Here is a 23,351-nt window from a genome sequence, read left to right on the forward strand (position 1 = left end):
CCTGTGTTGGTCCGGCTGTGCGCATGCGCAGTGCGCAATCGTTCGGCCAGGCCAGCTGCTCCGGGTAGCGAAAGAGGGTGCGGTCTGGAAGAGTTGATCGGAGCGGGTGGATACATCACTGCTCCCGGGCTCCGGCGAGCCTGCGTCTGCGCCGCCCCACGGGTGAGCGGCTGTGAACTCCTCGTCGGTCCAGTCACCTCAGCTACTCGTATTGGGGGCGCGTCCTCGGGTTTTACATTCAAAATAAAACATAAAATTACACGCCCCCCCCCCCCCGAAATTCCTCAGGCGAGAGAGTGACTGCGCATGCGGCGAGAGCGGGCAAGGCGGAGTGCGCAAGTGCGACGGGAGCCGGTGTGAGAGGTGACCCGTAGAGGCTGCTGGGAAGTTTCCAGCGCACCGAGCGCGAACGGAGGATTGCTTGCTGCCTGCCCGGGGTGGGGGCGGGTGAGGTGAGGGCGGGGCTCGCGGTGGGGGAGCCTGGGGGTGGGGGAGCATAGGACATGTCCCTTTAGGGGCACGTGGGCCGGCCGTGGGGTGTCTGCAGGCTGCGGCCTGGCGAATGAGGGTCCTGGCTGCCCTGAGCGGTCGGTGAGCAGTGAGCAAGCGGGTGACGGAGAGTGAGCAAGGGAAGGGGGGGGGGCTTCTCATTTTTGCCCTAGAATCTGATTAAGTGGGTCTTAATCATGAAAGCTCATTATCTAAGAAATGAAATTGTTAGTCTTTAAGGTGCTATAGGACTGCTTGTTTTTTTCCCCATGTTCTTAGGAAAATGCCATCCAGCCCTTCTCATCAGGGCTCCCTGCCACGTGTCCTGGGGTTAGGCAGAGTTAGTTCACTCTCCCTTGTGCAGATCACATCCATTCACAAGCAGGGAATGTGTTGCAAACAGAAATCAATCCTCTTTCTTGCTACAGAGCAAAAAATGGCCTCAAGACGAATCACACGGGAGACTTTTGATGCTGTGGTGCAAGATAAAGTTAAAAGGTATCGGATGGACCGAAATGATGCCATGGAAGAAACCATCCATCATTTTAAAGGTAAGGTCCCAAGTTAGCTCTTGGTTTGCTTTGCCTGTGGGTTATGACTGTTGCTGTACAGATAATAGCATTTTTAGCATCTTTATGTTTTCTACTGTATATTTTCATGAACATATGCTTTCTCTGTTCTGTTGTAAGGGCAAAGAGGTATGATTAACATAATCATAGTTAACTTATTTCAGTGTATAATGAATCCCAAACATTTGTAGTCATTTTACAAAGCATTTAGATGAACACATGGGACCAAATTCTGCTCACATCAGAGCCATGTAACTGTTCTGATGTGATTGGGACTTCAGCATCATAATCTGGGTGTGCATTATAATTAAGGATGTAAAATCTCATTTAATCGTCTAACTGGTTAACCAGTTAAATGTAGCATTTAACTGATTGAACCTAGCATTTAACTGATAAATGAGTTGAGGGGGAGCAGCTCCACTGCTGCAGACAGAGGCTGCTCCAGCTGGGCTATAGCACCCCCACTGGTGCTGCAACAGGGACCAGGGCTGCTCTGGCCTAGCTGGAGTATCACTGCCAGTGGTGCAGCCACGGTTGGGGTTGCTCCAGTATGGCCAGAATAGCCCCCCATCTGCAGCAGCTCTCCGGCCTGGCCAGAGACCCCATCCACGGTTGCCTCCGGCATGCCAACGGGTGGGGGTAGGGTTGCTTCAGCCAAGCTGAAGCAGCCCCGATTTGAGCACGTCATGGGCAGGGGCATTCCAGCCCAGGCAAAGAAACCCCTCTCTGTGTTGGGGAGCAGCTCTGAACCACCTCCTCAGCTATCCTGTCTCTCTGGGGCTGCTCTGGTCAGAACAGCTCTGGCGTAGCTGGAATGCCTCTACCTGTGGTAGCCCTGTGGGGCTAGAGCTACCCTAGAGAGTGGGAACACATTTAGGATGAGGCTTACCAGTTAACCTGTAACATCCTTAGTTACAGTAAGCACAGACTTTATCTAGTATTTCTAATCATTTAAATAATAAGTGCAGGTCTGAGGGGGACCCTCTAATAATGTCATATAGGTACAGGCCAACATTTGGTAGTCTGAGCTTTGGTTTTAAAGGAAGAAAAAGACATGGGGTGGTGGAGGCATGTCCTACATATGTACAGTGTGTGATCTTCAGATGCTTTTAACTTGATTATTTCTAAATAAGATGTATTTAAACAGGTTGAAGATGCCAGTCATTGAAGAAGGCTGCTTCTATAGAGTTGGAGATTTTAAAATAACTACTTTCAATTAAATTTGAATTGTCCAAGCTAGGAAGGTAAAAGTATGGATGTAATATAAGTGCCTTCTTTAAGGCATTTGACTTTGTACTGCAAAACATTTTGTTTTTTAAAATAAACTAGAACAGTATAAAATTAACGTGGTACGTGGCTTAAAAACTGTCTAATCTCAAAATGCAATATTTAATGAGTAATTGTCATCAGGTGAGTATTTTTCCAGTGAGATCCCTCAGAGATTGGCTCTTGGCCCTGTATGATTAAGATGTTAAATCAATGCCCTGGAAGACAATATAACATTGTTATAAAGTTTGCAGATAATTATTCTCTTACCTTTGATGATAGGACAAGAAATACTGGTCTTAAATTAATTACAGCATGGAAGGTTTGGGTTCCCCAACTGTAACTGTCAGGGTGGTTAACTGCCAGAATAAATTGCTCTGAGAGGTTGTGGAATATCCATCATTGGAGATTTTTAAAAGCAGCTTAGATATAGACGATCCCTGACAGTTGTATATCTGAGGTGTCCAACACGCTAGCCACATGTGGTTATTTGGCTGGTTGAGTGTAGTTCGCTAGCTTGAAAAAGAAATATGTTTTCAGAATTATGTCAGTAGTTCATTATACCAGTACTCACTATAGCGGCTACTGCTTCAGATGTGGTTGGACACCAAAGGTCTGTGTGGTGCTTGGTCCTGCCATGAGTGCAGTTGGACCAGTCTTGATGATCTCTTGAGGTCCCTTCCAGTCTTATGATTCTATATAAAAACTGGGAGAGTGATAAATGATGACAAAAAGGTCACTTATTCTGAACCTGGTAACTATGTGGAAGCAAATTTTATGTGCTTCAGTATGCCTAAATGCACATGATCAAAGACTGTAGGCCATACTCACAGGATGGCAAAAGCTATGCTTGGAAGCAATGTCTGTAAAAGCTTTGAATGTTGTGGTAGACAAACTGCTGAACATGAGCTCCCGCTGTCAGTCTGTGGGCAAAAGAACTAATGGCATTCTAGAACATATAAATGGAAATTGTGATTAAGAGGAGTGAGGTAATTTTATCTCTGTATTTGACATTAGTACTACTGCTGCTGGAATACTGTTTTCAGTTCTGTTGTCTACAATTGAAAAAGGATATTGATAAATTGGAGAGAGTTCAGAAAAGAGTCATGAGAATGATTAAAAGATTAAAAAAAAACACTCATAGACTCAAGGAGCTCAGCCTATTGCTCTTAACAAATTACTATATGGGGTGACTTGATTACAGTTTGAGTACCTGCAAAGGAAACAAATATTTATTAATGGGGTCTTCAGTGTGACAGAGAAAGCTCTAGCTTGGTGTAATGGCTGGAAGTGGAAATGAGACCAGTTCAGAGTGGAAATAAAGCGTAAGTTTTGAACAGTGCAAGTAATGAACCATTGGAACAATTTACCAGCATTGTGGTGAATTCTCTATCATTAACATTTTTAAAATCAATAATTTTGGGGTGTTCTAGGCCGTGTGTTGCACAGAGGTTCAGATTAGAGGATCACAGTAGTCTCCTGTCTTCCTGAAATTTATGAATCTATGAATCATCTATTTTACGTAATTGTTTCTCATGCAAAAACTCAGACATTTTAACATCTATTGCTCTTCTATTACAAGGTGGCAAGTATAATGCGCCAGAGAAATATTTTATAGACCTGGATTTGGGCTCTAATTTGAGCTGATGTTTAGGAGTGCTGCTTGCTTAGATTTCGAAATGTGCTTGGCCACTTAGTAAATTAAGTGAGTACAAATTACCTCACTCCTCTTAATCACAATTTCCATGCTCTACTCATATCTTCTTTTGAACTGTTCCTTGCAGCTCATTCAAGATCAGTTCCAAGACCCAGGTATGAAGGCAGTTTTCATGATGATGGAAGATATTCACATGATGGTTCCCAACACCATTCTAATGATGACTGGAGAGAAGACCCTAGAGAGGATTATCCAGGGTCGTCTTATAGATCTAGTAGTTCTCTCATGAGGAAAGATAATTACTACCATGACCACTATGGCCGCGCAGCCTCGCGGGATCGGGACTATGGCCGCGCAGCCTCGCGGGACCGGGACTATGGCCGCGCAGTCTCGCGGGACCGGGACTATGGCCGCGCAGCCTCGCGGGACCGGGACTATGGCCGCGCAGCTTCATGGGACCGAGACTATGGCCGCGAAGCTTCACGGGACCGGGACTATGGCCACCCTCACCCTCGGGAATCCTCCAGATTGCATGATGCTGACTTTGGCTCTTCTGATCTCTTGGGTGATTTTAGATCACCAGGACTTATGGAAGAGGAGTATGGGAATGTAGAAAGTCAGGATTATGACCTGGAATATGGACTTCAGTCTGAGAGTGAGTTTAGACCCGCCATACGCAGGGGCAACATCAGTAGAGGAAGGATTCTGCGAGGGAAAAATATTACAAGAGGCTTGATTAAAACTAAAGTGTTTAAGGGAGATATCAAGACTCCTCTAAAGAAATGGAACACCAAAAAACCACTAACAGTAACTGATCAGAAGTCAGCTCTGCAACCTGATCAGCTGGCAGAAACTACAGAACGGCCTAACCAGAGGTCTGCAGTTGCCCCGCGCCCTAATCAGAAGCTAATCATACGACCTAATCAGAGGCCAGTGGTGACAACCCAAAGGCCTGTCCTACGACTTCCTAAGTCTGCGCATGTTATCAGAGATCTTAATTTTGATCTTGTGGATAAGACTGACATATTTTCAACTTTTGGAATAGAAATAATAAAATGGGCTGGATTTCACACAATAAAAAATGATGCAGAATTTCAACAGCTCTTTGGGGCTCTCTTTGAGTTGGAGACAGAAACATGTGCAAAAATGCTTGCTTCATTCAAATGCTTGCTAAAGCCAGAACACAGAGATTATTGTTTCTTTACTATCAAGAATTTACAACATGCTGCTTTGAAGACTCCCAAAGTCGACAATGAGTTCTTAAATATGTTGTTGGACAAGGGTGCCATGAAGACCAAGAACTGCTTCTTTGAAATAATAAAGCCTTTTGATAAGTACATAATGAGGCTCCAAGACCGTCTTCTGAAGAGTGTCACTCCTCTGCTTATGGCCTGCAATGGCTATGAATTAAGCATCAAGACAAGTGGTTTCAGCAGTTCAGGAGAAATGGCAGGTGCTTTTGAGACCACCATTTCTCTGTGTCGTAAGTCCTTGGCACTTCTGGGCCAAACCTTTGCATTAGCATCCGCTTTCAGGCAAGAAAAAATACTTGAAGCTATTGGTCTCCAGGAAATGGCTCCAGCGCCAACATCGTTCCCAAATTTTGATGATTCAACATTATTTGGAAGAGAGTACATAGAGAACTTGAAAGTTTGGCTTGAGAAAACTGGTTATCCAATTCAGATGAAGAAAATACAACCGGAGTCAACAATACAGCTTAAAGCTGCCCCTGACACAAAATCTAAAAGTAAGTGAAATGCTATAAAATACCTTTGTGATACATATTTATTAGATTTTTTTCATGTAATTATAGAATAAAGCTTGTTAGACCATGTAATCAATCCCTCTCCAGTGCTAGACTGTTCTGTAAAATGCACTCATTGGTGTTAAGTCTAGATTTAAATATTCCAAAGGGTGGGACTTCTACCACTTGCCTGGAATAACAAATAACATGCATTTCACATTTTCAAAGTGGCATTCACACCCTCTTTTGATGCATATAAGTAATTCTCATTTTGTAGGTGGGTTAGTTTGTCCAGACTGGGTAGGTGACAGGTCCACAGTTAGATTTTGCAAGTTCACTGGTCATGTGTATAGCTGTAGTTTTATTGGGTTCTGGTTATTCAGCCATATGATGCTTTCTATCCAGGTAAACTTGAAATAAGATTCTGATATGTTTTCTATTGAATCATGTGCTAAAATTTGATTATATTGCTTACAATTGCTTTACTGCTAAGAATACTTTTTGTTCTGAAAGTTTTTTTTCTTTAGTATCTATTATCTGTACTGCTAATTGCTGCTGATTCTATCATCCTGGATGTGTTGTGACTCTTTCCTCAATATTTGCTTTATTATTTGGCTGGGAATTAAAACTAGACTTACTGTTACAACATATACTATAAAACTAGTATAGCCAACATCCTGCCATGTATCTCCCTGCATTGTTTGATTTACTGCATGATTGTACTCCCCTTTTATTATGCAAATTACACCTAAAATGTCAGTCTACTGAGAATTGTCTGTCATGTGTTGACAATATCCTGAAATACTGCTGTAAACCTGTTTGGACATTTTTCCATCCTATTGACAGGAATAATACAATGACCGTGTCCTTTTGTCATCACAGTTCCACAGAGAGCTGATCGGAGAGTTGTAGAGACAATTGAAAAGCTAGTGGACAGTATTGTTACGGGCACTTTGTCAGCAAAAGAGAGAGCTGCTCAAAAGAGTTGTCCTGAATATTGGTAGGTATCTTGATTAAATTAGTTACACATATATAGTAGAACCTGAGAGTTATGAACACCTTGGGGGTGGAGGTGGTTTGTAGTTCTGATATCTTCATATTTGTAAACAAAACATGATGGTATTTCTTTCAGAATTTTGCAACTGAACTTTAATATATCTTTGAAAGTTTACTGTGCAGTAGAAGAATGTTGCTTTCCCTTAATTTTTCAATATTTCACATTTAATTTAGTACTGTAGTATTTGGTTGTTTTGCTTTTGGTCCCTGCTGTTTCTTGATTGTGTACTTCCAGTTCCAAATGGTGTGTGTGGTTGATTAACTGGTTTGTAACTCTGACGGGTGTAATGCTGCAGATTGACTGTAGTGTAATACTTGTTTGCTCTATTTAGAGTCTGATCCTGTTCTGTTAAAGTCAGCGTCAGTTTTGCTGTTGATTCCAGTGGTCTTAAAATCATGCCCCTGGTGGATTTTTTTTAATCTGTATAGTTGAAAACGTTTTTTATAAATTCTAATTAAACTCCTTAACATACCTGGAAAGTAAGTAATATCTGCCCAGGAGTCCTAATTCTTGTCACTTTCTTTGTATAGTAAATTAGATTTGTTTTGATCTGTCAGTCCACATGGAGGATAGTAAAATCAGTTTGAGTAGAAAAGTTGTAATATGCATTAAACTGAAATTGAAAAGTTTTGTAATACTCTATTAAATCTTACTGGTTCTGGTTAAAATGCTATTATATGAAACTGATTTAATTTCAGCAAAAGAACATGAATAGTCTTTTTGAGGAGGGCTGAGGCTTGATCAAGCATTGACCTCCATGTAAGCAGGTCTTTGTGCCCCCCTCCCCGCCCCACCGCATGTCCCCATAACTCCAGAAAGGCACAGGGATGTGCTTTTGTGGAGACCTTTCTATGGGATTAGGGTCTGAACTATAGAAGATTAGGAAATACCTGATTTTTAAATCCTGGTTTAGATTTCTTAGGGGCAAAAGTCAGATTAAATCACTTCAATCCAGTCAGTTTGTCCAGACCTTTAAAAATACCTTTTTATTTTAAAGTTAATGCTATATTGTGGAAGTTTTTGAGAATTGGCTTTTGTAGTCACAAATTACAGCTAGAGGAAAATTATTTTTCTATACTTGGCCAGTTTGTTCACTTTCAGTTTGGACAGTACTTTGACACTGATTTTAGAATTACTTAAAAGCACTTGATTAACTTTGAACATATGAGTAGCCCTAATGTCAGTAGGACTACTCTTGCTGCAGTAAGTAAATCCAGAAGGCATAGTCTGTGTGTTAACTGTTGCTTCTGTACAGACACGCCGTTTCTTGTCTTGCTGAAAAGAAAATGTATAAACATCAAAAGTGAGGTAGAAGAAAACATACAGATTGGGGACATTCTCTTTAAAGAGCACTCTTTCTTAAAATGGAATTATTTTAAATGTGTAAACTTTGGAAAACAAATTAAGTTGATAGTGTCACTTTGAATATGAGCCCCAGTATAGCTGTTTCATTACTGGGAACTTGAGCCATATTAAAACAATATTTGATTTTGCGATTTTGCACAAATTGCCTTTGCTTACTGCCTAGGAAGTGGCACTGCTCCTTATCTGAAGAAAACCCATACCTGAAGGTTATTTTTACTTAGGGTAGGACATGTTTTCTTCTCAAATATGCCATCAGCTACCACAACATTCTTGAAATATTGAGGGTTGCTTTCAATGTATGTTTTCATTATACAAGCTATATGCATTTTTTTTCTACTGTAGGTTCTTGTCTGAGGAGGATAGTTTAGAATACAAATACTACAGATTGAAGTTATCAGAAAGGCAAAGATTGACATCATCTACAAAGGATGGAGGCAGAGCAGGGAAAACACCAGAAGAATCTGCAACAGAATCAGTGAGGGCAATGTTATATGCCCGGAAAGTAGCGAGTATCAAGAAAAGGCTCTTTAAAAGAAAAAGACTAGGAAGTTTTACACAGCATGGAGTTAGAAGTAGGAAAGTGAGAAGATCAACCATAGGGACACAGACTGTGCTCTCAGCTGGTACAATGCTGAAGCGTCAAGACAAACTCACCCAAGGTACAGTCCAGTCAAAACCTTCCGTATCAGAAATCAGCATATCTGAGAAGAACTCTTCTGTAGACACAGCTGGGTCTTCGCAGCATACCACCAGTCCAGAAGCTTCTCTGTCGCTGGGAGGAGTGGCAGACACTGAGGATTTACCAGCATGCACTGAGCATTCCCAGTCACTGTTGTCTCAATTTCCTGATGGTAAGTGAAGATCTGAGATTAGATCATAAATGCTCTAGAAATACAAGCAAGGCATTAGTTCATGTCAGTAAAATATTCTGTTTAGTATTATCATTTATCATGTTGGTGTCTTGAGCTTTCACTCTAAATCCCATTGTTCTAGGTACTATACAAACATACCTTTTCTCACTTACAGTGGATGCTAAAACAATGGAAACTGCTGAGAAGCTGGCCAAGTTTGTTGCTCAAGTGGGACCAGAAATCGAGCAGTTCAGCATAGATAACAGTGCAGATAACCCAGATCTTTGGTGAGTAACCTACATATCCATTGGTGATTTTAAATAGTCTAATAAGAGAAATTACAACATCAAAAGCTTAATGTAGAATTACTGTTCAATGTGCTTTTTTATCATCAGTAGCATTCAATTACATAGATCAGTGTTTACCAAACTTATCTGGCCACAGAACACTTTTGGGCTTAGAGTATATTAATGGAACTCATACATACTGGGCCTGGGGGAGGATTTCATACAGAAAAATTTCTGTGCATAATGCTCAAAAGTTGATTTTGGGTTTTTAGATATCTCTTATTTCACAAAGAATAAAAAATAACCAGAGAAAATCATCTGAATGAACAACTAATGTCCTCCTTATAGGAGGACAGTTAGCAACCCTGTAATTAAGTATAAATATTAAAAATTAAGTACAAACCCAAAACGAAACCTCAGTATAACAGCCAAAAGAGAGACGGTTAGTGTCATTCTTTTGTACAAAAAAACCCCAAAACTGTCTTTCCTTAAAGCTTAAAAAACATTTTTATGAAAAAGAAATGCAAAATAAATTTGATATGGAAAAATATTTTTAAATTTTGTGGTTTTATAAATTTGTTATTTTTATAGAAAACTACTGGAGAATGAAATAAGGAATATTTGACTGTTTTTTAATGGCAAGAGTGTTTTTGCATCAGTTTCATCATGAGTCACATAATAACTATGCTATTATGAATGCATTATAAATATTATTATAACTACAATCTAAATATTATTAAAAAACTTCAGTAGTTTTGATACATGCATAATTTCTTATTAAATATTTTAGAAGGAAAAATATCTCTGGTGCCAAATCTTTTTCACAGAGCATCTATTCACATCACATGGAATACAGTTTGGGAAATGCTGACATAGATCTTTGTTTAATATCAGTGTGTTCTGGTCCTTAAAGATGATATCAGCTGTGATGTTTAAATATGTTTAGGAATGTAAGTTTTGGATTAGTTTTACCCAGTCAGATTATTTGTCCATTTTGTTTAACTTTCTGTCTCTGTTAGTGGTTGGTATCTGAAGCTGAGAGGAGACCAAAATCTTCAGAATATATAGTTGTTGTGATAGATGAGAGATGTAATTTTTCTATATGCAAAGCATTGTGCACTCTAAAGCAATTCTTTGAGAGTGGCCACAAATGCGGACAACAGTGATCTAGTGGATAGAGTGTACTTGGACTTTCAGAAAGCTTTTGACAAGTTCCTCATCAAACACTCTTAACCAAAGTAAGCAGTCAGTGGATGAGAGGGAGGTTCCTGTCATGGATCAATATATGATTAAATGGAAAGTAACAAAGGGTAGGAATAAATGGTCTGCTTTCACAGTGAAGAAGAGTAAACAGTGAGGTCCTCCAGAGAGCTGTACTTGGGCTCGTGCTGTTCAATATACTCATGTATGTTCTGGGAAAAGAGGTAAACAGTGAATGGCGAAGTTTGCAGATGTTAATTAAGTCCAAAGCTCACTGTGAAATGTTGCAAAGGAATCTCACAAAACAAGTGATCAGGCAACAATATGTCAGGTGAAATTCATTGTTGATAAATGCAAAGTAATGCACGCAGGAAAACACAGCTATGAATACAAAATGAGCGGGTCCAAATTTTTAATTAGCACCTAAAAAGTGATATTGGAGTCTTTGTGGATGGTACTCTGAAAACATTTGCTCGGTGTGCAGTGGCAATCCAAAAAGGTAACAGAATGATAGGAAACATTAAGAAAGGGACAGATATCCATGCTACCTGCTCACCTTGAAACTGCTTGCAGCTCTGGTTAACCCATCTCAAAAACGTAAAAGATAGAGAGGGACTACAAAATGAGGAACAGCTTCCATAGGAGGAGAGATTAAAAGGAGTGGACTGTTTATCTTGTAAAAGAGATGGCTGAGGGGAAGTAAGAGAGGACTATAAGATAATGAATGATGCAGAGAAGGTGAATAAGTGTGTCATGCAACACAAGAATCAGAAGGTCACCAAGAGAAATTAATAGGCAGTAAGTTTTAAACAAACATCGGGAAGTACTACTTCACACAATGCAAAGGCAGCCTGTGGAACTCATTACTGTGAGATGTGATGACCAAAAATATATGACAGGATTTCATCTCCCGCCCTCCCCTGGGGGGGAAAAAAGAGTTCATGGAAGTTAGATCTGTCAGTGGCTATTAGCCAAGCTGGTCTGAGATACAGCTCTGTACTGGGAGTGTCTTCACACCTCTGATTGCTAGAAGCTGGAAATAGATAAAAGGGGTGGATTGCTTTGCTCTGTTTGTTTTCTCTGAAGCATCTGGCATTGGAAGACAGGATATTGGGCTAGTCAGGGGTCTGCAACCTGCAGCTCTGCAGCCATATACAGCTCTAAAGGACTTTGTGGCACCTGAATCTATAATTGCAAAGTTTGGGAGAGGAGAACTTTTGGGAGGGGGATTTTTTTTCCCCTCAATAAATGGTGAGCATTCTGCCGTAAACATGTACTGCATTACAAATTATTGTGTGCACTGTTTTTTAAATAGGGGCTACAAAAATATGGGTTGACATTATTAAGAACTCTCGTATTCACATGCATTGTGGTTCTTGAACTATTGAGTTTTTTTTATAGAACTAAAAAAAAAATGGCTCTTCTTGCTATGTTAGTTTCTGACCCTGGGCTAGGTAGACCGTTGGTCTGGCCGTTTTTGTGTTCTTAACTGTTTTTAGGACTTTAAGCACAATGGCTAAATCTTCTGATAGTGTAAATTGGCACAGCTTTTCTGTTCTGAGGGGCTGTGCTAATGTGGACCAAATCTTTTACTGGTGTAATGTCATTTGTGTTTTGTCTAATTGAACCAAGAGACCCTTTTTTACATGTGGTTGAGCGCTTTTGTTGTAATTCATAATAGTACAAAAGTACCACTGTAATGACTACAGCTAAACTTTTTATTTAGATCCATTTTTAATGTCTAATTGTTTGATGCTCACAGGAATTCTCTTTTAGTTGTTGAATTTAAATGTAACGTGAATTTCAATGTAAATTGTTGTCCAGGTTTCTACAAGACCAGAACAGTTCTGCTTTCAAATTTTATCGAATGAAAGTCTATGAATTGTGTCCATCCATCAACTTCAGTGCTGTTTCGGAAATAGCTGCACCTGGGGAAAGTGATAAACCTGAAGAGAGAAATTTGGACAATTTAGAAGAGGAAGAGGAGGAAGAAGAGGAGGAGGAGGAGGAGGAGGACAATGAGGAGGAAGAGGAAGAGGCTGAACTTGAAGAGGATATCTCTCAGACCTTAGAAGAAGTAGAAATGGAGCATGCAGAGGAGGGGGGAGTAAAGGAGTCAGCAAGTGGAGCTGAGGAGATGACATCCAAAGAAATGCTGTCCAAAACAGGAGAAGAGACTTCGACAGGTGAAATGCAGCCAAGCTCTGCTTCTGATAGTACTACTCCAAATCTGTCAACACAAGTGCCAGCTTCTGCTCCTGGTATTCCTTTCCCCCGCAAAAGAATCAGCAGCAAATCTCTGAAAGTTGGCATGATTCCTGCATCTAAGAGGGTATGCCTCATAGAGGAACCAAAAGGTAACTATCATTTCGAGGATGTTTTCTGGCTCTCAGCAAAGAGTCCCTGAATTCCTACATATTCACAGTTGCTGGTTTAATAAAGTGCTTAAAATATGCACTTCAGATGTCTGCATAGGTGTCATTAGCATATCACAGTGAACAGGTCAGATAGTTGTAAAACTTACTCCTAACTTGCCAGTCTTGTATGGTTGGCTCAAGAATGCTTGTATTCAGGGAGCTTATGTGGATATTGCATCCCATGCTCCTCTCTGCTGTTGATAAAACAAAGGGAGAAAAAGCTGGGTTAGTGAGGATTTTCTAGATTTAAGCACTATTTCAAATATGGCAATGATATATTTAGAAAGTCAGATTAACTGTTACGAACATTTTGCAACATAAAAGTATTAATCGGAGTAGTTTGGTTGGTAATTTTATCTTAAAAGTTAAGTGCAATTTGTCAAGAAATTTGACAATATGGTCAGCGTTTCTCTAAAAGAACAAATTCTAACAGTTGAGCAATACTTACGTTGTAAACTGATTACTGCACATGTTCACTAGCTACTTGCATGAGTGTCTTTGCCACACACAAATAAAAATGGCTCCATATGTGCTGTGGGAACAAGACACAGTGAACCAATTCATGTGCCTGTCTTGACGTGGCTTTCCAACAAAACATTTTCAGAGCCAGGGGAGCTGGAAGAGATACAAAGACCTTGCGGTATATGATCCTTTGACAATCTCCCCAAAAAGTAACACAGTCTAAGGTACAATCAGAGGTTATGTGCCTGACTCTCCTTGAAGGTGAATGGTAGCTCTCACTTGTGCCTTTGAAAATCTTTGTTTTTTGTGCACTGGAACCTAACATCTTTGGTAGTAGATTAAAGCAGTAAGGCTACATCTACATTAGCCCCTTCCTTTTGGAAGGGGCATGGTAATGAGCAAGTTGGGAAGATGCTAATGAGGCGCTGCCGTGAACATGCAGTGCCTGGTTAGTATAATGGTGGTCACGTACAATTTGAAAGCACCACTTATGAATGGTGCACCACTTATGTAGAGGGGGGCCTTTTGAAAGGACCCCTGGACTTTGAAAGCTCCTTCTTCTTAAAACCAAATAGGAAGAAAGGGCTTTCGAAGTCCAGGGAGTCCTTTCGAATGGCCCCTGTCTACACGGGCGGCACATGATTTGAAAGCCGCGCTTTCAAATTATGCATGACCACCATTATGCTAATGAGACCCTGCATAATCACGACAGCGCCTTATTAGCATCTTCCCAACTCGCTCATTACCATGCCCCTTCCAAAGGAAGGTGCTAGTCTAGATGCAGCCTATTTCTCTACTTCTGTATTAAAATAAGTCATCTTTATAGTTAACTTTTGCCTTTGCTTTAATTCCCAGTTCATGAACCTGTCAGAATTGCCTATGACAGACCCCGAGGCTGCCCTGTTACAAAGAAGAAGAAGGTGAGGAAATTGTGTGTGTAGTTTCACTCTGTAATAAAAATAATAATTCTGTTGCAGCTTCTGTATATATATTCCATTGATTTCAAGGCCATTCAAACCTTACGCCTTGATCTTGCAAGGAACAGGGCCCTGAATAAGGGAAGTCTACTTCCCTCCAGTCCCAATGCATACAGTGGAAGGTAACAAAGCTCAATATCCACAGGTTACGGCCCTTATTGAAAAGTGAAATCATTTGTTAATCTGGTAGCTTTCTCTTATCTCTTCAGAATAATTTCCTGAGGCTGATATATTTTTGTTAAGTGACTGGGTTAACCTTTCAAATTTTTCATCTAGCTTTTCTCATCAGAAAACATAGCTTGAAAGACAATAACTCTTTCCTGCTTTTTATAGTGTGATAAACAAAATAAAGAACGTGCTGAGTGCATTGGCTCTAGTACTCTGAAAAGTGGCTACACAAACTATTATCTTTCAGCTGACATTTTCCTTCAGGATGAAGAAACCTATAACTGAAGCCAGGGGTCTGCAGTCTTTGGCTCTTTAGGGACTTCTCTGTGGCTGCCAATGCTATAATTGCAAATTAAAAAAAAACAAAAATCTCTTCTGATTATTTTTAAATAAATGGTGAATGTCTAAAAGCCTACCAATGAATAACTCACATCTAAATAGCAACTTATATGTGATCTTTAAATGGTGGATAACTCCCCCTTTAATATGTACAGTGGGTTGTGGGATATGCTGTTGTATCTGTGGTTTGATTGTGTTGCTAATGAAGTCTTACGTTCAAAAGGAAAAGGAAGCTAATGACATTCCTGCTGTGAAGTGAAATACGCATTTTGAGAGAGAGAACAGAAATTATACATGAAATAAAATGGGCATAATTAAACTGGGGTTGGAATGGCTTCAAAAAAGAGGATGATCAAAGATGAAAATAATTTCAAACTGAATGGACCCAGTCCTTCGCATTAATATCGAGTTCAGCTGAGCTCCCCTTGCGTCTGATTTGCTATGAGAAATTCACCAACAACCAAAATGCAACATCAAGAGAACGTGTAAAAAGTCTGTGAATGTCCTGCAGTAAACATGCATCGCATTACAAATCATTGTGTGTGCGCTGTTCTTTTAAAAAAAAAAAAAAAAAAAAAGGGGGGGGGGGTTTACAAAAAGTGTGGTTTGTTCTTTATTAAGGACTATTGTATTTACATGCATTGCAGCTCTTGAATTTTTGAGTTTTTTTACTGAATTAAAAAAAAGGCTCTTCTTGCTATTTTGATTGCCGACCCCAACTTAAGCATATGTTTTTAAATCTGTTTCTGTACGTTCAGGAACTTGGACGTGCTCAATTTGCAGGCAGTTTCTGGTGACGAGCTCGAACTTGTGTCTTTTTTCTGTACCGAAAGCTCTTCTCTGCTTTCTCTCTCTGCAGAAACCAAAAGACTTAGATTTTTTACACAAGAAATTGACAGTTAAGAATGTGGGTTTCCAGATGCTTCAGAAGATGGGCTGGCAAGAAGGACGTGGTCTTGGTTCACAAGGAAAAGGAATCAAAGAGCCTGTGAAAGTGTATGTAATGGGAGCAAACTGCTGAAGTGTTAGACATGTTCAGAAAATCCCATGCTAACAGTAGCAATTGTGGGGCCCTGTCCTGTGTCTTATTCCCACTCTTGGTCTGCCCCTTGGGCTGGCCAGAGTGGAGACTCGAGGCCTTGTGTCTCTACTAATCAGATTGGGTGGAAGTTGGTGGTCTAAGGGAAGGCTGTTTCCTGCCATCTGAATGGAATTTGCTGAAGGCTAGGAGGAAGTACTTCCTGAGGCGCTTTATTTATACTGCCTGAATTCTGGAGGGCCCCCTGCTGTGTGTGGAAGCCTTGTAATAACAAAGAGATGCCCTGATGTGATGAAAAGGAAAAAGATTTTTACCTTGCAAGCTTTCTGCATGCAGAATTCCATTTGGTGCCTGGATATTGCAGTGGTGCATGCTTTGTAATAGATATATAGACTTCACAGGAGTTCCACACACAGTACTTATGTGTTAAGGTAATACACCATCTCCAATGTAAACATAAGATTCTTTCCACTGCATCCAGCAAAGAGGTAAGTGCATCTCCTACAAGGTAAGCATGTGTTTCTGTTGAAATGCATACGTTATTATTTTATAATCCTTTCTAAGTTTTAAAAATGTCTTCTCTGGTGTCCTTGTCCAGCCCAGATGATGGGTAATAGTTCTTTCAAGCTGCAGATTGAAATAAGGAGCATAAAACACATGATTTCACTCCACCGTCTTTATGGGAAACTTTCTGGCTGATTGAAGTACTTTGTTGGTTTACTGTTTTCTTTCTTAGGGAAATTTTTTCTCATCTTTCTCTTCAACAGAATTGGCTAGAAAAAGAAAACAGCTAAACGATGTGTGGTGTTTCTTTGTATTTCTGCAACTTCCTCTGGTTAGGTGGCCTGCTGTCTTAGTCCCCCATCTTCCTTCCTTCGAAAGGGACCGTCTCATGGGAAAGCACTCCATCTGGTCTTCAGCTTTCTACTCACAGCCAAAATACTGGATCCTTAGCTTCCAGAACTCCTTATCCCAACACACTTCAAGGAGCCAAGAGTACCTGCAGACCTTTGGTTTCCCCAGCACATAATTAATATTTGAGAACTAAAGCCTGTTTGGTCACCCCGTCTGTTAATCTACCAAGTTCTGAAGAAGGCTTACAGCCTTTCTAAAAGGAAGTGTTTTAGGTGCTGAGGTGTGTGTGGTTGGTTTTTTTGGGCAGGGGGCACGTTCCCCTCTAATGTTGGCTGGTCAATCATTTACAGAGAGGCAGTTGCCCGTACCAGACAAATAAGAACGTTTGCGCATGTACGTCTTGTACGGAGGTCTCAGGAAAACTGAGCTGCCCTTTTTGGTCTAATGTACAGAGGGAGTTGAAATTATCTCTGTAGGTAATACCAAAGTACTAGATTCTTTAAGGTCTTCCATTGTTCTTTACTTTCAGTCTGGAGGCATGTCTCAGGCGCAAATCTGAGGTTATCTTGAAGCGTCCTGTACAATTTACTTTTTTGTGTGTCATTGCAGAAACCTTAATTGCTTTGCAGTGCCACTTTTCATCTGTTCAGGTTGATCTCTTTGGAAACGATCAGCCCTTCTGTGGACGAATACCCATTTGAGATGTGGTTAGACGGCCCACACGTTTGGTAATTCTATCTCACCAAAGAGAAACAGACCAAAGTAATATGTGTGGGGGTTTGGAGATAGTCCATGGTAATGTTAGAATAGCCTTAGCCTTTGGTTGCTTTGTAAAAGCAACCAGAGCATTTGTCTCCAGAACTGACGCATCAGACATGTCATTCTTCTCACGTATGGAGATGGAACACAAGTTTGAGACCTGCCTGTAATAGGGAAGAGATGATGGCTAGTCTTGGAAAGGTTGAGAATAACATTCCCTTTCTCCTCTCGGTTTTGTCTTTCCTAAACCAGAGTATAGATAAGAGATGGGGAACATGATGCCTTTGCTGGAGTCAGTCATAACAAAGTTCAGTTATGGGGAAACCCCTACTGATCTTGTGTTCCTCTCAGAGAAGCCATTTGTCACAGCTGTGGATCTGGCCAGTCCTGAGATTGAGCTGAGGGAAGGCAAATGTGAAGGCAGATGGTTTTTAGAAATTAGACTGGTTATAAGAGTGATCACTTAACTTCTTTGTTTACTCAAACTCTTGCCCTGAAGGGTATCCTAGAAGGGGGACTTTGGTAAATATAAGTAGTACTATAAAGTCTTCCTGATTCACAAATCCATTATTACTTAAGCACCAGTGATTGACACTGCACAAGACAAAGTGGAGACAGTTCCTGCTCTGAAATACTGATACCCTAAAAGATGAAACCAAAGGCATATATTGAGAAAGCTGGAGGAATGATTAAGCTATAACCTGTTACAGGCACATTTATTTCTTTGCAGTTGTGGGCATCACAGAAATATCTTTAGGAAGATTTTTAATGCAATAAGGGTAGTGACTTGGTTAACTAAGATAGGCATAGTATGTTTCTGTGGGACATGTGGAAAAAAGTCACATTTTGGACAGTGGCTTATTCCAACCAATAAAACACAGAATTAAGTGGTTTTATGCTTGTCCTACAGAGAATTTTTAATTTAATCTCATGATTTCAAGGCAGATTCTAATGCTTCAGGGATTATAAGGAAAAAATAATCTTACTGGGAGTTGGTTATAGCCACAGAAGTCCCGCAGCCTGCAAAGGTTGCATCTGCTATAAAGAGTGTACAAATATTTCATGGCTGTATGATCATCTACCTGGCTTATGTGACTAAGACTAAAGAGTTACATACATTGGATAACGAAGATGGTTTCTTTCTTGATGCCACCTGCTCTGTCTGAATTTCTGCTTGGGACACAGCAAGCCCAGTTACAGCTCACCAGACCCTGTGGTGGTGATCGGGGTAGATAACTTGCCCTCTACGTATGTTTTCCTCAAGAAAAACAGGTGACCTAGTTCATATTATGAAGCCCATTGAAGATCATTCTAGTATAGCTGACTTGAAGGATAAAATTTCTACAGAGGATCATTCTTTTTGGGAGAAAGGGTTCAGTAAGCCTAGTTTTGGAGAATGTGTGTATTTTACCATCATGGTCTGAAAAGTGATGGGTTTTAACTAGCTCAGCGTTCTGCTGGTTCACTCAGTCCAGCTACTTCCATTTTAAGAAGTTGATATTGCCAGTGGTCCCTCAGCTTTTGTTGAACTTTTTAGTACAGAGACATGGGTTAAGAACTTAGTTTCCAGCATCCAGCAAGCTTCAGGAGAATAGCATCAGACACCATTTATTTCTTTCAAGGAACAGTGTTTCTGTGGTACAAGCTTGGGAGACATTTTGTATTCTGCATAGGTCGCAAGACAGCTGATGTTTTCTGTGCCAAGAGTAGTACTTTTGGTACTAACATTTTGAATAGGGACCTTGTGCGTCATCATCAACCCAGAGCAGTTTATATGAAGTTCTGCTGGATAACTACCTATATTTCCATTTGCCCAGCAATATCCTACAACCTTGGCTATTTTCTGTTTCTATCTTGTGGTGAGGAAAAGCTGTACACAGTTGACTTGGTCTGTTAAGGGACAGAGAGAAATTGGATTAGACTCTTACTCTATAACTGTCTCTCTTTGAAACTATTGTTGATTTACATCTTTTCTGCACTTTGTCAGATAATGTATTTGAATCAAACTGTGCTAACTATCCATTTTACTCCCTAGGGGTACTACCTCTGCAGGGGAGGGCTTGGGTGCTGCAGGGGAAGAAAATAAAGAAGATACATTTGATGTTTTCCGTCAGAGAATGATACAAATGTACAGGCAGAAAAGAGCAAGTAAATAGGTATGTGCAATGGACAAGTCTGGTTAATGAATTCCTGCAAACATTGAAATATTGCAGTTTAAAAAAGCCTTCCTTTTCACAGAAGTGAAATGTTACTGTGTTTCTTTTTAATGCATCTGGGTTTTTATTATTTCATGAAAATCCAGAACTACTTTGGACTGCTGAATTACCCACATCTTACTTTCTAGGTTTGATGCTAGAAAACGTGGACATGCTAAAGATCCCTTGTGAAAGGTTTTCGGCGTAATGCCAGTGAGAAGAACACTTTGTGCTGTGGCAGTGAACTTGAATACTAATGTACCGAAAACATTTTCCATGATTAAAGTCAGCCTTGTACTTAGATGTGCAAGCTGACAACTTGGATGTCATCTTCTGAGGAAGAAACAACTCATTTGCTTTGAGACATGCCTGTTTACCTTTCTCTTTGGCCAAGAATGCCTACCAAGTGATAAGATGGTTTGCTCCAAACAACGAAAGGAACATGAAAAATATGAGTTGGAAAAGCAGTCTGCCTCTTCCTCAGGCTGAGAAGATTTTCAGATTCAGATCTCTTTGAGACAGCTTTCCTCAGTACCAGATGTTTTATTTTGCTAAGCTTTTTTGAATGGCTACATCATTTGAACTGCTGCTGTGATCTAAACAAAGCAGTTCTATATACTTTTTCCATTCATAGAACAATCTAAGAACACAACCTTTAAAAAAAGCCTGCACACGTATAGGAATCATAATGAATCCCTGTAAAAACACCCATCTCTACTGTCTAACAAAAATTTCAGCTGCTGAGATTTTTTCAGTGCAACAAGCAAGTAGTACCAGTTTTAAGTGTACTTCTTGTTTTTATGTGAATTTGCAGGTCTTGTTCAATGAAATCTTGCATAATTTCTTTCCCTCAAAGAAATAAAGCTGCAATCAAGGTGTAAACTTGGGTTCTGCAGAAGATTAGAACTGTTTTACAATAGTATTGGATATCAAATATAGAAGATCTGGAAGCCAGCCATCTGTATTCATCGCTTTAGGGAGTCAGCTTATTTCTAACCCTATTGAATATTGTTCTTCAGAAGCTCTTTCTCTGCAAGACTCCAGGAAAATGAAATAACACCTGAAATTGTTAAAGAACATTGTATTCCGTTGTTCTCTTTATTTAAATCAAAGATTTGGCTCCGGTGCTCTATGCTTCAATAACAAAACATAGTGTTCTTGGTGAAGCAGTTCTGAAGAAGTCAGGGAAGACTTAAAACTAGTATTAGAGACAAGTGTTCATGATTAGTTGATCATTTATCTTTCACCAGGTTTGCATGTCAGTAAAGAATCCATGACTGGATTGCTCTGTGACAATTTAATATCAGTTGCACTTTTTAGTCTCCTCTTTTTCCTCCATCATACTTCTGAAACTAGTTGAGTCTTCACTTTTTGTATGTGACGGTGGCAAATATAACTTCCTCTTGAAAGAGTTTGCCTTGAATCTGATGCATGTTTGGCTAGCTAGGAAAGTAGAGGCTTGTTAATGATTTCATCTGGCACGATCATGCTTGTAATACTAACAGTTTATGGCAAAGTTAGTACAAATCTTACAGTAAAGCAGCAGTATTTGGTATTCCTAAATGAATATGCAAGAAAACTTGATCTTTCATTATCAGCCCACCTGTGCTTGTTAGGCAAAGGACAGTCATGGCCTCGATATAAAAATAAGCAAACCTGCCAGTTGAAAGGGAGTATCTTAGTTTTCATTCTTTAGCAACAAAACTTTCCATTCCTGTAAAATCAGAAAGCAACATTTCTCTTTGTTTTGTATGTGTGCATATGAAAGCAGTAAAATACAATATCATGCCACAATATAATTTTTGGTCACTCATTTTTAATAGCTTGAAAGCACATGACTGTTAAAATCAGTAAACAGCAGATATAAAATTGATTGTCAGTACAGTTAAAATTTTCCATGAACGTCACATGCTTCTCCACCTTTACATTAGAAGAAATTAAAGCATCAGGACCATAAATGCAAATGCATATTCTCAAAGCTTACCTGATTCATCATACTTTATTCAAGATACCTTGTGGTGGTGCTTCAAAGATTTATCCCATAGACCTTGCTGGAAATGTTCAGAAGCATAAACAGCACAGTCGTATTGGAGAAAGGCTGCCTTTAAGTTCAGCTGGTGTAGTATTTGGCAGTATTACACTTACCTGATAAGGGACCTTATTTGGAGATTTTTTTTTTCCCCCCACGCACTTTTTCCCTTCCCATGCTTAATTAGACATTGTGTTGAATACAAAAACTGAATCTTTTGTTAAAGAGGAATTCCACCATTCGTGGTCTGTTACACTGACGCTCTGGAACCAATGCTGTTGGCCCCAGAGTTATTTCTCATACCCACTGATGTGGGTTTAACTTTCCTTTTAGTTGCATTGATGAAGCTTGCCATTGTTGCTGTTTACAATTATTTTATTTTATTTTTTTTCACATGCTTCCAGTTCACCTCCTCTTTCACGTTCCCATTTTGGAAGCAAATCTCTTTGACTACATGCTGTTTTATTTGCAGAAAAGAGAAATCAATGTGTGGCTTCACACTGTTGGGATCCATTTTTCTCAGCCCCCTCGACCCTGATCACCATTCTGGGCTGTTCTGGTTTAAACAGATTTGGGCATGGTACCATTTGGGGTACATTTGCTGAACACTACTTACCCAGTCTGGAAAAATTCAGTATTCAGACTGGAAAATGGTACATTCCCTGCTGATTTCAACTCAATTTAGAGCTATTTCCTTGAGTATTAAGCATTCTTGAAAATGTGAACAATAGTTCCTAGGGGAATCTTAATCTGCTACCCTGGATAACTGTAGTATGGTCAGTCTTTCTTGTGCCAAGCTTTAATTTTGGACAAGATATCAGCAGAGCAGCCCTGGTGCTAAGATTCCAGTGTTGCTCTCAAGTGGGTTTCTGTGTACCCCTTTTATCTTGTTTTACCAAGAAATGGCCTGAGTCTCCTTTTTTAAAAGGAATCCCTCCCACCCCTTTATTTTGACCTGCTTTTGCAGGCAGCTCTGAATTGAGAATTTAAATACAGGTACATATATGAAACATTGTGCAGATACATTACTTTGTTTTACTAGTTTCTTTTCTGTTATTTTAGTTTCCAGGCTCTCTTCCACGAAGACTACAAGCATCAGTGAACATTTTAACTAACTTCAGTGGTGTGTCTTCTGTCTTTTGGTTGTTTTTATTGTTGATGATCGTGTAGAGCAATTTGCTAGTTTTTGTTCTGTGCAAATTGGCGTTAGTGCTAAGCTCGTAATAAACAGATGCTTAATTAATGGATAGCTGAAGTTTCTTTTTAGTACAAGTAAATATGTTAACATTGTTAATCTTTTAAAATCTGCAATAAATGTAGAGGTAAACACATTCCTTCTGGTTTCAGTGATGTTTTGTTTGTAAATGTGGGAAACAGGCTCCACTTCTCTGGTAAATGAAACTGGAATCCTGTAGTGTTATACTGCTATGATGTGATCCCTTTACATGGTTGCTTTTTGGATTATTTCAGATTTTTCCTAGAGCTCCAGTGTGTTACACAGGGGCACCATGGTGTTACCTCAGACTTTAATGTCAACATTAGCTTGTACCAAGCAGAATATGAGAGCTGTGTTCGGGGCTCCCACATCCTAGGAGCCAAAACTTATCTCTCATTGTTGCTGGTACA

At 39.9% G+C, this 23,351-nt stretch overlaps 1 protein-coding gene across 4 annotated transcripts; it reads left to right on the plus strand.

Annotated features, from left to right (window-relative positions):
- Nucleotides 1-15: 15 nt before the first annotated feature.
- On the plus strand, nucleotides 16-23,059 carry SUGP2 (SURP and G-patch domain containing 2). Of its 4 annotated transcripts, none has more exons than XM_074978157.1 (11): nucleotides 16-162; nucleotides 918-1,040; nucleotides 4,109-5,728; nucleotides 6,608-6,725; nucleotides 8,490-8,998; nucleotides 9,174-9,285; nucleotides 12,310-12,842; nucleotides 14,220-14,284; nucleotides 15,708-15,844; nucleotides 19,537-19,657; nucleotides 22,788-23,059. In XM_074978157.1, the coding sequence occupies exons 2-10, from the start codon at nucleotides 926-928 to the stop codon at nucleotides 19,655-19,657; spliced, it is 3,330 nt and encodes a 1,109-aa protein (XP_074834258.1). In that variant the 5' UTR covers nucleotides 16-162; nucleotides 918-925; the 3' UTR covers nucleotides 22,788-23,059. The 4 variants fall into 4 exon arrangements, with proteins under 4 accessions (XP_074834258.1, XP_074834257.1, XP_074834259.1 ...); XM_074978156.1 differs by lacking the exon at nucleotides 16-162 and adding an exon at nucleotides 371-452; XM_074978158.1 differs by lacking the exon at nucleotides 16-162 and adding an exon at nucleotides 371-452 and having other exon boundaries at nucleotides 19,846-22,854.
- The last annotated feature ends 292 nt before the right edge of the window (nucleotides 23,060-23,351 follow it).

The sequence above is a fragment of the Carettochelys insculpta genome, chromosome 27 (genome assembly GCF_033958435.1).
Source record: "Carettochelys insculpta isolate YL-2023 chromosome 27, ASM3395843v1, whole genome shotgun sequence".
Taxonomy (NCBI): domain Eukaryota; kingdom Metazoa; phylum Chordata; order Testudines; family Carettochelyidae; genus Carettochelys; species Carettochelys insculpta.

Excerpts from the sequence above, each read along its gene's own strand:
- SUGP2 (XM_074978157.1), top strand. The coding sequence starts at position 926 with ATGGCCTCAAGACGAATCACACGGGAGACTTTTGATGCTGTGGTGCAA. Across the intron at positions 12,843-14,219 it reads CCTCATAGAGGAACCAAAAG|TTCATGAACCTGTCAGAATT; the intron begins GTAACTATCATT and ends TTTAATTCCCAG. Across the intron at positions 15,845-19,536 it reads ATCAAAGAGCCTGTGAAAGT|GGGTACTACCTCTGCAGGGG; the intron begins GTATGTAATGGG and ends TTTACTCCCTAG.